This window comes from Columba livia, chromosome 1, assembly GCF_036013475.1.
Source record: "Columba livia isolate bColLiv1 breed racing homer chromosome 1, bColLiv1.pat.W.v2, whole genome shotgun sequence".
NCBI lineage: Eukaryota > Metazoa > Chordata > Aves > Columbiformes > Columbidae > Columba > Columba livia.
The window spans coordinates 211860713-211874508 of NC_088602.1; the positions used below are offsets into that span (position 1 = coordinate 211860713).

The 13796-nt window shown below is 61.0% G+C and overlaps 1 protein-coding gene across 11 annotated transcripts in view; it reads right to left on the reverse strand.

The window, feature by feature from the left end:
- SHANK3 (SH3 and multiple ankyrin repeat domains 3) overlaps positions 1-13796 on the reverse strand; it is a 370798-nt gene that overhangs the window by 137160 nt on the left and 219842 nt on the right. For all 11 annotated transcript variants that reach the window (XR_010469752.1, XM_065049482.1, XM_065049478.1 and 8 more), the window contains exon 14: positions 10629-10742. Coding sequence is in view for 10 of the 11 variants with exons in the window: in XM_065049482.1 (XP_064905554.1) it covers positions 10629-10742 (114 nt within the window). In the remaining variant the exon portion in view is untranslated. The remainder of the gene's footprint in view (positions 1-10628; positions 10743-13796) is intronic.

The following is a 13796-nucleotide window of genomic DNA, read 5'->3' on the forward strand; positions in this document are numbered from 1 at the left end:
ACTCATTTGATGCAGCAGCAGGGCTGTTACGGTTGTCACCCAAGAGCTACATCAAACCACCTGAGAGACCAAGGTCACCAAAAGCCATCGGGCTGATAAGGAGCTGACGAGGGAGATTCCAGGCAGACTGTGCTAGTCAATAAAGTGAGTTTAAAATAGTTTCCATCTTCTCAGTTGAAATGCCAACCAGAAGCAGCGAGGCACCAGTCAGAGGGGTAGTCTCGGCAATGGAGGAGGTCAGGGTCTGTATTTGTGCCTGCTCGGGTACCTGGACACCTGGAGCAGACACCCTGCTCGGATGGGGCTCTTGGTGCAGAACGTGGTGCCTGGTCCCAGCTGTGCTGCTCTCGGTGCAGGGACAACAGTGCTATGGGGACAGCCCAGGGCCGCGGGCAGGGAACGCTCCGTGGCCGCACGGGTTCAGTCGGGAGCCGCGGTGCTGCTGCACGTCCCAGAGCAGCGTCTGGGTCCCGGAGCTGCAGCCCCCGGCTGCTGCCCGTTGGGGATGTCACCCACGCGTCCCACACCCTGCTCCCGAGCACCTGACTCGGAGGAGGCTGATGAGCAGATGCCACCACAACTAAAGCCTCTTCCAGGCTCCGTGCCAGGCAGCCAATCTGGCTGGGGCGGCCTCGGGACCGGCAACGGGGAGAAAGGGAATTGCTGTGGAGGGAGAACCGCTGAGCCGCGCTGCGGGGCGAAGGACACGCGGTGCCCGAGAGGAGCCCGAGAGCAGGGCGGATGCTGGAGCCCATCCGCACCGTCCCCAGCTCAGTGACCACGGCCAGTGCCACCGGGGCAGCCGCGGGTCCCTCAGGCCGGCGCTGCCGCAGCCGGGAGCCTCCTTGCCAGCGCGGGGAAGCGTGGAAACCCTTCCAGTGCGGCTGTCCCCTCTGGCGGGGTGCCAGGACAGCGGACTAATTTATGTCCCTGCGGCACCTGGATCTGCTGACTGGAAACAGAGAGAAGCCCAGGGACGGATCTGCTCGGTGATTTGTGGCACTGCCGCACTTTGTGCGGACTGGGAACCTTTTCTGCTTTGCCCACGGCTGATCTCCATCCTGTCAAGTTCACGTACAACTTTGCTCCGAGTGAATACTTTGAGAAGACTTGCTGTAACTTTCTTAGTCTCACACAACGATTTGCATACAAGATGTGATACACTTGGTGAAACCTTGGCCTGCATTACACGAATGCACAGAAGAGATAATTGCATTAGTCCCTCTTGCCCTTAATTGATGAGCTATACTTGCAACAGAATTATGCTTGTTAGAGATTTTAGCTTATCTGTAACTGAAAAAATGCAAATCAAACGAAAGCCTGCTCTCCAACGGGGTGAGCCAGAGAGCAGCATCTGCGCGGTGCCTCTCGCAGGGACTGGCCAGGCTGCCAGCCGAGCAGGGACATTGCTCACAGCCACCAAACGCTGCGCGGGGACATCGCTCACGGCCACCAAACGCCGAGCGGGGACATCGCTCACAGCCACCAAACACCGCGCGGGGACATCGCTCATGGCCACCAAACGCCAAGCGGGGACATCACTCACAGCCACCAAACGCTGTGTGGGGACATTGCTCACAGCCACCAAACACCAAGTGGGGACATTGCTCACGGCCACCAAACACCAAGTGGGGACATCGCTCACAGCCACCAAACGCCGTGTGGGGACATTGCTCACAGCCACCAAACACCAAGTGGGGACATTGCTCACGGCCACCAAACGCCGCATGGGGCCCGGGGAGCTCGTGTTCAGCAGAAGGGCTCCACAGCTGTTCCACCTGGCTGCACCCACATTTCTGCAACAAAGGCCTTTGTCCCCCTGCAAAAGCTCATGGCCAAGGCAGGAAACCCACTGACAGCAGCACCTGGGACCTGGTGCCAACTACGGAGGATGGAGACTTCAGAGATCCGGCATCCCCGGGGCAGGGAGGACGGTGACACTGCCAGCAGTGCGGGAGGGACAGCCACAGCGAGCCGGGTCACCCCTGCGTCACTCTACTGAGCCTCACCCGTGTGTCACTGAGACCCTCACCCGTGTGTCACTCTGCTGACCCTCACCCGTGTGTCACTGAGACCCTCACCCGTGTGTCACTCTGACCCTCGCCCGTGTGTCACTCTGACCCTCACCCGTGTGTCACTCTGACCCTCGCCCGTGTGTCACTCTGCTGACCCTCACCCGCATGTCACTCAGCTGACCCTCACCCGTGTGTCACTCTGACCCTCACCCGTGTGTCACTCTGACCCTCGCCCGTGTGTCACTCTGACCCTCACCCGTGTGTCACTCTGACCCTCACCCGTGTGTCACTCTGCTGACCCTCGCCCGTGTGTCACTCTGACCCTCACCCGTGTGTCACTCTGCTGACCCTCACCCGTGTGTCACTCTGCTGACCCCCACTCGTGTGTCACTCTGCTGACCCTCACCCGTGTGTCACTCTGACCCTCACCCGTGTGTCACTGAGACCCTCACCCGTGTGTCACTCTGCTGACCCTCACCCGCGTGTCACTCTGCTGACCCTCACCCGTGTGTCACTCTGCTGACCCTCACCCGTGTGTCACTGAGACCCTCACCCGTGTGTCACTCTGACCCTCACCCGTGTGTCACTCTGCTGACCCTCACCCGTGTGTCACTCTGACCCTCACCCGCGTGTCACTCTGCTGACCCTCGCCCATGTGTCACTCTGCTCCCCGGCTCGGAGCCGTCCCCACGTTCCCGGCTGCCCGGCGCAGCGAGCGCTGGGTCACTCACCCCGGCCTGGTGCCAGCAGGACAGGAGCTGGGCCTGACCCCTGTCCCCAGGACCGGTACGCGTCCAGACTAAAGGAGGGGACTGAACTCCACGTCAGAAGGTGAAACACAGAGTCCCAGCCGGGCAGCTGCTCCCACCGCGCACACTGTCACCCCCAGAAAGCCACCTCCAGCTTGTCACCAGGCGCTCGTCACGCAGTGTCGGCGGTGTGATCCGCTCCCCGCAGTGCTGCAGGGGAGCGTTTGCACACCCATGTCCTCGTCAATCCTTCTGCAACACCACACTGAAGAGCTGGAACGGCAACAGGGGGACCGTCCTTCCCACAGGGGCCCTGGGACGGCGCTGCAGCTCCTGAGGCTGCACTTGTGCGGCCTTGGCTCCCGACCCACCGCTCCAAGGCAGACGCGTCCTCAGGAGTAACTTCCCCACACAGGGACCCCCAAAAACCTGCTCAGAAAAGCTGCAGGGTTGGCCTCGGTGCTCGCCGCTCAGCCAGGGCTTCTCCTCTCCAGCCCTGGCAAATCTAGCGGACGGAATTTTTCCATTTCCTTCTGTCCATCCTTCCTCTCCCAGTGTCATCCTCCTTCACAGAGCCAGGTGTTTGGCAAAAGCAGTAGCTGCCGGCTTACCACAAGGTACGCGGGCGCTACACACAGACCAACCCCAGCCGAGCCCTGACCCCCGGAACGGACACAGGACACCCGCAGCCCTGTCCCACCGGCAGCTCCATCCCACCGGCAGCTCCATCCCACCGGCAGCCCTGTCACACCGGCAGCCCTGTCACACCGGTAGCTCCATCCCACCGGCAGCTCCGTCCCACCGACAGCCCTGTCACACCGGCAGCCCTGTCACACCGACAGCCCTGTCCCACCGGCAGCCCCGTCCCACCAGCAGCCCCGTCCCACCGGCAGCCCTGTCACACCGGCAGCCCCGTCCCACCTGTGGCCCCGTCCCACCCGTTGCCCCGTCCCACCTGTGGCTCCGTTCCACCGGCAGCCCCGTCCCACCACCCTGCGCTCCAGCCCGTGTCCCTGTGACAAGGCTGCGTCCCCGTCAGCCCAGCCCGGTGCCGCTCTAGGACACAGCTCTGCAGAGGATCATGATTCCGGAACACACCAAGAAAACGAGAGAAGGTGGAACAGACAACTCATCCCTTCACATGCAGGACACACAGAGTTATGAAGCGAGTACCATAACAAAACGAGCCGACGTCCCCAGAGGCTGGTGCAGACCTCCAGCAGGGAGACCGTCAGTGCACTGCAGGAAACAGGGCTGTCTTTCATCAGGTACCAGAATCCTCCACAATCCTCCTCCTCCTCTGCAACCCACATGTTTGCATCACCTCAGGTTCCACCAGAGCCGAGTGAAGAACAAGAGTGCCCTCTACCCAAAGAACCAGCCAAGGACCTGCAGACTCTGCCCAGGACCGGACGGGACAGCACGGGATGGGACAGCATGGGATGGGGCAGCACAGGATGGGGCAGCACGGGATGGGGCAGCACGGGATGGGGCAGCACGGGATGGGCCAGGACAGCATTGGACGGGACAGCCCGGCTCTGCAGGGACACTCAGAGCATCACCAGCACCTCCTCTCAGTGCCGGGTGCTCCGGTGCCCCTGGTGAGCAGCTGCAAACACTCCTGGCCCTCGCACACCCTGGGAACGGGTGACCTGGACAAGGCGCTGCCGGTCATTTGTGTTAAATCCATCCCCTTGTCACACCATCTGCGCTTCCAATGTCTGCGCTGGCCACCGGCAGAGACACCGAGGGCACAGGCCCAGCCAGCAAGATGCTGTCACTGTTGGGCTTGTGAGTAACTTGAAGTACCCAACAATTTCAACAAAGTCCAATTTCAAAATGTTTTTTAAGCAAGAAACGTCTTTCTTGATCAAAATGTGGTTCGAGCTCCTAAGTGTTCCTTCAGAAAGCCCTTCCGCAGGGGGAAGAAGCGGCGACACTCGCAGCAGCTGCACTGCTACCCGCAGGCACCCAGGCACTAACCAACCACAGCCCTGCCACGCCACTAAATCCTCTGTCTTTCCTCAGAAAAAGAAGAAATGTCAAAGACTAAGCCCACTAGGAACTCAGTTAACATGGTTTCATGTACGAGTTATTTTGACGCTATGATGTAGGAAAACAGCTGGAAATGTTGCCACAAATAAGTGGGCAGACAAGGAGCAGCAAGGAGAGGTCTCTGCCGCGCAAACCCACGGTTCCCTGGGCACCGCTGAGCCCACGTCCTTCCACGGGAGCAGAGCAAGATAACGGGGAGACGATCCGAGGAGGAGGATCCTGGTGCCGCCGTTACGGCACAGGCAGAGCAGCCGCAGCTCGTGTCGGTCCCAGGCTCTCAGCGCAGGCTCTGCACAGCCCCAGGCGCAGCCGGTGCCGCTGTCTGCGCCAGAGTCTCCAGGGCACCCGCACACCCACCTCCCGCCCGACCGGTGCTGCTGGAGCGCCCTGGGCCCCGCTGTGCTGGGGGAACAGCTGCACGTCCTGAATGCCGGGGAAGCAGCCGCTGGAAACCACGACCCCGCTCGTCTGCAAGTGCTCTCCAGCTCACCTGTTGTGACGCAGCCTCGTTCAGTTTAAAACAGCTTCCCCACACTTCCCTCCACACAAGCAGGTTGGTACGTGGGAGCAGACAAGCAGCGCAGTGTTTCCTGGAGCAGATGGTGCAGCTTCTCTGCAAACCAACCACCCGCGAGACAAACCCCGCGGGTGACGCCGACTGTCCCTGGCAGCACCCGGAGCTCCCGCTCCGCCTCACGCCCCGTCCCCGTCCCCGTCCCTGCCCGCGGCCGCGGCTGCTCGCACGTGTGCGCCGGAGCGTGCGGCACGCTGTGCCTCGCACCCCCAGGCTCGTCCTGTCATTTCCAGGTGTCGTTTCCCAAGAGATGGGCAGCGCCGTATGGCAGCTCAGTCTGTCCCACCGAGATCAGCTGGGACAGACAGGCGGATCTGCTGCAAAACGGGAGCTTGAGAAGCACCGGGGAGGGTCAGGGGGAGATGACGGCGCAGGGTGAAATGAGCCTGGTCGGGAGGGCCGGAAGATATACATTTAGGAAATGCAGAAAGCTGGAGTTCCTTCCCAAAGGGAGCTGAGCAGCAGAGCGGGCAGGACCCGGCAGAGCCAGCGCCGCAGCCGCCGCGGCCCGAGGGCAGAGCCGGCCCAGGGCGCCCCCGGAGGAGAACCCGCCCCGCCAGCAGATCAGCCCGCACCTCATGGCCTTTCCCTCAAAGCACCAAAACACATGCGGGTTAAAGGAACGTCCTAATGCCACCTCCGAAATGTCAGCCCTGAAAGCTGCTCTCTCTGAATTTCAACGGAGATCACGACGCGCTTCCCGCACCGCTCTGGCCCGTCGCAGTCACCTTGCGCCTGCTCCAGCAGGACTCCCGTGGGGTGTCTGCCACGCAGGCTGCTGCCTCCCCCAGCCACGGCGGCTGGACGTGTCCCCGACCCACACGCCTTTGTTCCCCAGCAAAGTACGGCCGGGCAGAACCTCCACCAGCGCACAGCCGGCCAGAACCTTCACCAGAACCTTCACCAGAACCTCCACCAGAACCTTCACCAGCACACAGCCGGCCAGAACCTTCACCAGAACCTCCACCAGAACCTCCACCAGCGCACAGCCGGCCAGAACCTTCACCAGAACCTTCACCAGAACCTTCACCAGAACCTCCACCAGCGCACAGCCGGCCAGAACCTTCACCAGAACCTTCACCAGAACCTTCACCAGAACCTCCACCAGAACCTTCACCAGCACACAGCCCGGCCAGAACCTTCACCAGAACTTTCACCAGAACCTTCACCAGAACCTCCACCAGCGCACAGCCCAGCCAGAACCTTCACCAGAACCTTCACCAGAACCTTCACCAGAACTTTCACCAGAACCTTCACCAGAACCTCCACCAGCGCACAGCCCGGCCAGAACCTTCACCAGAACCTTCACCAGAACCTTCACCAGAACCTTCACCAGCGCACAGCCAGACCAGAACCTTCACCAGAACCTTCACCAGAACCTTCACCAGCACACAGCCAGACCAGAACCTTCACCAGCTGCCGGGCCACGCTGAACCTCAGCCAGCAGACACCGCGCTGACCCTGACGGGCGGTGGCAGAGCAGCACCGTGTCCACGCAGCTCAACCTTCTTCGGTGCACACACATCATGGCCTCAAACCAACGACCTTCTGCAGACAATCTGCACCTGGAAACCGCGTGCGAGCTTTGTCTGGAGAAGTGAAGCCTGGCAGAAGCCAGACCATGGCAGGGGATACGCCAGCAGCTGAAGTGCAGACACCTGGAAACATCCACATCTCTGCTCCAGCTCTAGTGTTTAAGCACCATCTGTCTTTCACATTTCACTACACAACCTCAGTTTGACCAAACACGCAACGTTCTCCAAGAAAGCAGCCAGCAAACCTGGGCTCCCACCTGCAGGAAGGGCTTTAAACCACCTCCAGCAGTCTGTTCTCCTTCTTATTTAGCATCACAACAGGACGGGGCAAACAGCGCCTGCACAGCCCAAAGCAGCACCGGGGGAGGAAGGTGGAACCTTCTCAGTGCAAATCCCAGCTCACCAGCCCTGACACCCCTGAAGCAGGAGGAACATCCCACTCGAGTCTTCTCTGCCACCAAGTGCTCCCCACCAGCACAACAGAAACACTGCGGCCTCAGCCGCGCGGGTGCAGGGGACGGCAGAGCTCAGGCAAACGCGGGGAGAGCAGCGCTGCCCGTGAACACACACAACGCGGGGAAGAGCGCGAGCGGGCGCCGGGAACACGACCCGGAGCTGCAGAGCTGGCGGCTGAACCAGCTCGGGGGACAAAGCTCTGCGTGGTCTGCGGTGCCGGGGGTCCCACCCCACGCACCCCCAGGACCGGGTCCCCGGGGCGCTCATTAAAAGCAGCTGTGCGAAACAGAACTGTATTGTACTGATTTCCTTTTCTCTTTCACAACGTTGTTTCCACCTTCGCAATCAAGGTTTAACTCTCGCCAGAATCCAGCCGTGTGAATTTTAAAGCTCATGGAACGTGCAAAAGGAACCTCACTGAGTCTGTCAATTCAGGGCCACTTCTCTCCTCAATACACTGAAAAAATCCAGCTGTTCTCTCCAGTTGCTGTACGGCAGGACAAGCCCAGGCCTGCCAGCAGCGCTTCCCACCCGCTCCGGGCTGGGACACGGGGTGACGGCCCCACAGCAGCTGCTACAGGGACACGGGGTGACAGACCCACAGCAGCTGCTACAGGGACACGGGGTGACGGATCCACAGCAGCTGCTACAGGGACACGGGGTGACAGACCCACAGCAGCTGCTACAGGGACACGGGGTGACAGACCCACAGCAGCTGCTACAGGGACACGGGGTGATGGACCCACAGCAGCTGCTACAGGGACACGGGGTGACGGCCCCACAGCAGCTGCTACAGGGACACGGGGTGACGGCCCCACAGCAGCTGCTACAGGGACACGGGGTGACGGCCCCACAGCAGCTGCTACAGGGACACGGGGTGACAGACCCACAGCAGCTGCTACAGGGACACGGGGTGACAGACCCACAGCAGCTGGTACAGGGACATGGGGTGATGGACCCACAGCAGCTGGTACAGGGACATGGGGTGACGGACCCTCAGCAGCTGGTACAGGGACACGGGGTGACAGACCCACAGCAGCTGCTACAGGGACACGGGGTGATGGACCCACAGCAGCTGCTACAGGGACACGGGGTGATGGACCCACAGCAGCTGGTACAGGGACACGGGGTGATGGACCCACAGCAGCTGCTACAGGGACACGGGGTGATGGACCCACAGCAGCTGGTACAGGGACACGGGGTGATGGACCCACAGCAGCTGCTACAGGGACACGGGGTGACAGACCCACAGCAGCTGCTACAGGGACACGGGGTGATGGACCCACCACAGCTGGTACAGGGACAAGGGGTGATGGACCCACAGCAGCTGGTACAGGGACACGGGGTGATGGACCCACAGCAGCTGGTACAGGGACACGGGGTGATGGACCCACCGCAGCTGCTACAGGGACAAGGGGTGATGGACCCACAGCAGCTGGTACAGGGACACGGGGTGATGGACCCACAGCAGCTGGTACAGGGACACGGGGTGATGGACCCACAGCAGCTGGTACAGGGACACGGGGTGACGGACCCTCAGCAGCTGGTACAGGGACACGGGGTGACGGACCCTCAGCAGCTGGTACAGGGACACGGGGTGACAGACCCACAGCAGCTGCTACAGGGACACGGGGTGATGGACCCACCACAGCTGGTACAGGGACACGGGGTGACGGACCCATAGCAGCTGGTACAGGGACACGGGGTGACGGACCCATAGCAGCTGGTACAGGGACACGGGGTGACGGACCCACAGCAGCTGCTACAGGGACACGGGGTGACGGATCCACAGCAGCTGGTACAGGGACACGGGGTGACGGACCCACAGCAGCTGTTACAGGGACACGGGGTGACGGACCCACAGCAGCTGGTACAGGGACACGGGGTGACGGACCCACAGCAGCTGGTACAGGGACACGGGGTGACGGACCCACCGCAGCTGGTACAGGGACACGGGGTGACAGACCCATAGCAGCTGCTACAGGGACACGGGGTGACGGACCCACAGCAGCTGGTACAGGGACACGGGGTGACAGACCCACAGCAGCTGGTACAGGGACACGGGGTGACGGACCCACAGCAGCTGCTACAGGGACATGGGGTGACGGATCCACAGCAGCTGCTACAGGGACACAGGGTGATGGACCCACAGCAGCTGCTACAGGGACACAGGGTGACGGACCCATAGCAGCTGGTACAGGGACATGGGGCGATGGACCCACAGCAGGGGCCCCGTGAAGTCGTGGTGGCCTCCAGGACCACCGCACCGCCGGGCACAGACAACCTGTGTAAGGAGCTGTTGAAGGAGGAAAGTTGTTTCTACAAAACCGGGGTCCTGGCACCTGACCCCAGCAGTGGAAGGACCGAGAGACACCGGACTGTGAATCCGTCACGTGAAACAAAGTCTCTTTGAACTAATCCCAGAGTGCAAACTGATTGCTGCATTTGAAAAGTCAGGCTGGGGAAGGGAAACCCAAGAGCCAGGAATCCGTATGTTAAATAAGTCAACAAGGGGAGGGGGCTGTTACAAGCAGAGGAATGAGACAGGTAAACTGAGGCAGGGTCGGGTGGTCCGTAAACCCTGCAGGACCAACGGGGGAAACTGCGGCTGGGATTGGGGGGATACAAGCGGGGCCTTTTGCCTGTTCCGTGTGCCGACCGTTAGGTACAACACCCGGTGTTGCAAAATCGCTACTAAAACCTGCTTTGCTGAGAGATCCTGTCCGCGCCTGTTCTATTGACAAGGCGATTGTTTCCTACAACCCGCAGCTGCTGCCCCACCCGGGAACAGCAAATCCCTGGTGGGGGGTGCTGAGACGGGGCTCAGGGCTGCCCGGGCAGAGCCGCGGCCGCTCGGCGCCGGAGCAAACACCGCAAACCGCTGTCGTCTCCTGCAGTCTCCTAAACCGTACCGCGGGGCTGCAGGTTCAGGTCACAGCCACACTCTCCTGCTCCGTCACTCGCTGCCGCCGGCACAACACCTGGCACTGCAGCAAAAGGCACCGGCGATCGCGGTCCTCATGCTGTACCGCACACCTACCGCGGATCCGCGGTGTCACCGGGGGATGCCAGTGCGCTCGGTGATGTGAACCAACACCCGAGATACAGTTCTGCAGATGCACCCACCACCCACTGCAAAGATCGGGGAAACCCTGAGCCTGCTAGAAACTTCCAGGGAGTAGTTCTGATCTCTGGGGCCGCCCGGTGCGGCTGGTGGGACACCGGCACCCGGAGCACAGCTTACCTTGCCGCGGGTCGTACTGCCGCATCTGCACCTCCTCCACGCATTCTGCCGGGAACCAGCCAGTCCTGCCCTTCACGGTTCCTTCCCAAAAGCCACCTTCGCCGATGCTGAGCACTGCGGGGAGAGAAACGGGACGTGAGCGCCAGCAGGGCTGCCGAGAACGGGGAGGCAGAACCACCACCGCGCTGTTAGCGCAGCGGCAACGCAGCGGGGCACAGCACAGAAAACGTGTCAGGGTCAGGCGTGGTCTGGAGGAAGAAAGCACCTCCAGAAGCTTCTCTCCCCCACGTCCAGGAGAGAGACAGTGTAGACCAGGGCGCTCATGCAGCCGTGTGCTGTGAAAACGCAGCCCTGAACCGGCAGCACCCACCTGTGCCAGGATCGTTCACGGGGACCCAGACAGCGCACGGGCTTTGGTTAAACCCCTTCTGGAAACACGCTGCCCACCCTAACTGCTGACAGCCCAGAGCACCCGCAGCCCACGAGGAAAACGAGAGCAGAGAGGGAAGGAAACTGGCCAAGGGACAGCACGAGTCACCCTGGGAACTGGGGTGTGAAAAACACCACGAGCCGTTTCACTCCGAATGACCCGGCAAACAGGACGGGGCTGCGCTGGCACAGCAAAATTCTCCCAAGCCATTAAGCCTTGGGTTTATTGCTCAAAGCTGAGAGAAAACGGAAAGGAAGTCTTGAAGTGTGCTCTGAAGATTAAATGAATTCACAGTCAAGGAGATTTTAAGGGAGAATCACACCAGGAGTGTCCTCATTAAACCAGGGAACCGTCAGCCTGAACTCAGCAGCCACCGGCTGCACAGGACGGCTCTGGGGACACCGGGCACCCCTGCTGGGGAGCTACACACACAGCCAGCACCCCCCACCACACCTGGAGAACGAGCCGGGCCCCACAGCCAGCGCAGATCCGGGGGGCAGAACGGGCTGAGCCTTCTGCTACCAAAACCACTGCCCGCAAATGCACGTTTGACGTCAGCTGCCACCTCCCGGCTCGCGCAGCCAGAGCCCCCGGCGCCCACAGCCAGAGCCCCCGGCACCCGCAGCAGCTTCTGCCACACACACCTGGACTGTTCTGCGACACTGAGAAGGGAACGGAGCTGGTGAGGGGCTGGAGCACAAGTGTGATGGAGCGGCTGAGGGACCTGGGGGTTCAGCTGGAGAACAGGAGCTGAGGGGAGACCTTCTGATCTCTGAACTGCCTGAAAGGAGCTTGGAGCCAGGGGGGTCGGGCTCTGCTCCCCAGGAACAAGCGCCAGGAGCAGAGGAAACGGCCTCAAGTTGCCCAGGGGAGGTTGAGGTCGGATGTGGGAACAATTTCTTCCCCAAAGGGCTGTGGGGCATTGGAACAGGCTGCCCAGGGCAGTGCTGGAGTCACCAGCCCTGGAGGGCTGGACAGACGGACACGAGGTTCTCAGGACATGGGGCAGGGACAGGCTGGGTTATCTCGGTGATCTTGAGGGGCTTTTCCAATCAACACGATTCTGTGATTCTACAGGTTAAAAATGCCTCCCGTGACCATTACATCTCCCACGGCCACAGAGGAAACGATTGTCATTCCCAGAGCACCCAGGAGAACAAACACATGCACAACGCAGGAGAGAAAAAAGGGAGGCGAGAATCATTAACAACCTTTCCAGCTGTTCCCCATTGATATATAATATCCAGAGCGCCTAGATTTCACTAGTTTTATCCAGAAAATGGCTGATGTGCATCTCTCACTTGAATTCGGGCACTCACGAGGCCAATTAGCGGCCCCATCCTGGCCAGGGAGCAGAGGAGAGCAGTCAGCCCTGTTCTCAGGTTACTGTGGCTCACACGCCTTCCTAACCCCAGCGCTCTCCGGAACAGATTGTGAATTAATGCGTTAGATTTAGTCTATAAAATACTACAGATCAAGAGAAACTGTTGCACATCACCCGAAAGTGATAAGCTTTTGATAAATCCTTTGGAAAACATTGCAGTGCAGAATCTGTAATGGCAGTTCATTTGACATCCAGACAGAAAACAAGAGCAGCGGCAGCGCGCGGGGCCCGGCCGTGCCGATCCCCGATGCGCTCATTGCCGCGGCCCCGTCGGCAGCGCAAGCTCCGAAAAGCCAAGCCCACCCCACCAGAGGCCCCCGGGCCAGCGCAGATGGGGCGTTTCTTGGGCTTTGTCTGAGCCTCCAGGAGCCGTTAGAACCCCCAGCGCAGACACGACTCTGAGCTGGGTTCTTGAGCTCCTCGGCAAACCCCGAGAGCAGGTAAAGGAAAAGGCTGACATGGGCTCTATTTCAAACTTGCATCATCTTATCTTACGCTTTTCCCATGGCTGTTTCTCCAACTTTTAAATCCCAGCTTAACCCTGCGGCTTTGAGAGCAAACGCCTCATTGAAGCTTGGCTGCGATCACAAACGTGTGGGGTGAACGTGAGGGTTCCCGGAGCTGCTGTCCCGGGGTTTGCAGACAGGCCCTGGGACCCGACCCAGCACGAGGACAGTGACCCCGGAGTCCCTGGACGCCCCTCCAGCCACCGGGACCCCAACGAGGGTGAGGAGCCGGTCACCAGAAGGGCCCTTTGGCAAGGGGCTGATGGTGCTGAGGGGACCAGGGCATGGGGAGGCCTGGCCGAATCCTGCTGGTGGGGCTGTGCCACAGCTGGGCCGCAGGAACAGAGCTGGACAGCGGGAACGAGACCCCTGGTGTGACAGCAACCCCAGGAACCAGCCCCTGGGTCCCCTCGAACAGCTCCCGGGATGAGCCCTCTGAGAACAATGGACTTGGTGCCACGAGGCAATGCAAGCGTCCTACAGCCTGTCACCCCGTGCCACCCTGACACCGGTCACTCTGTGCCACCTGATCTGTCACCCCGTGCCACCCTGACACCGGTCACTCTGTGCCACCCAGTCTGTCACCTCATGCCACCCTGACACCAGGCACCCTGTGCCACCCTGACACCAGGCACTCTGTGCCACCTGATCTGTCACCCCGTGCCACCCTGACACCGGTCACTCTCTGCCACCCAGTCTGTCACCTCATGCCACCCTGACACCAGGCACTCTGTGCCACCCTGCTGCCTGTCACCCTGTGCCACCCTGACACCAGGCACTCTGTGCCACCTGATCTGTCGCCCTGTGCCACCCTGATGCCGGTCACTCTGTGCCACCCTGCCTGTCAC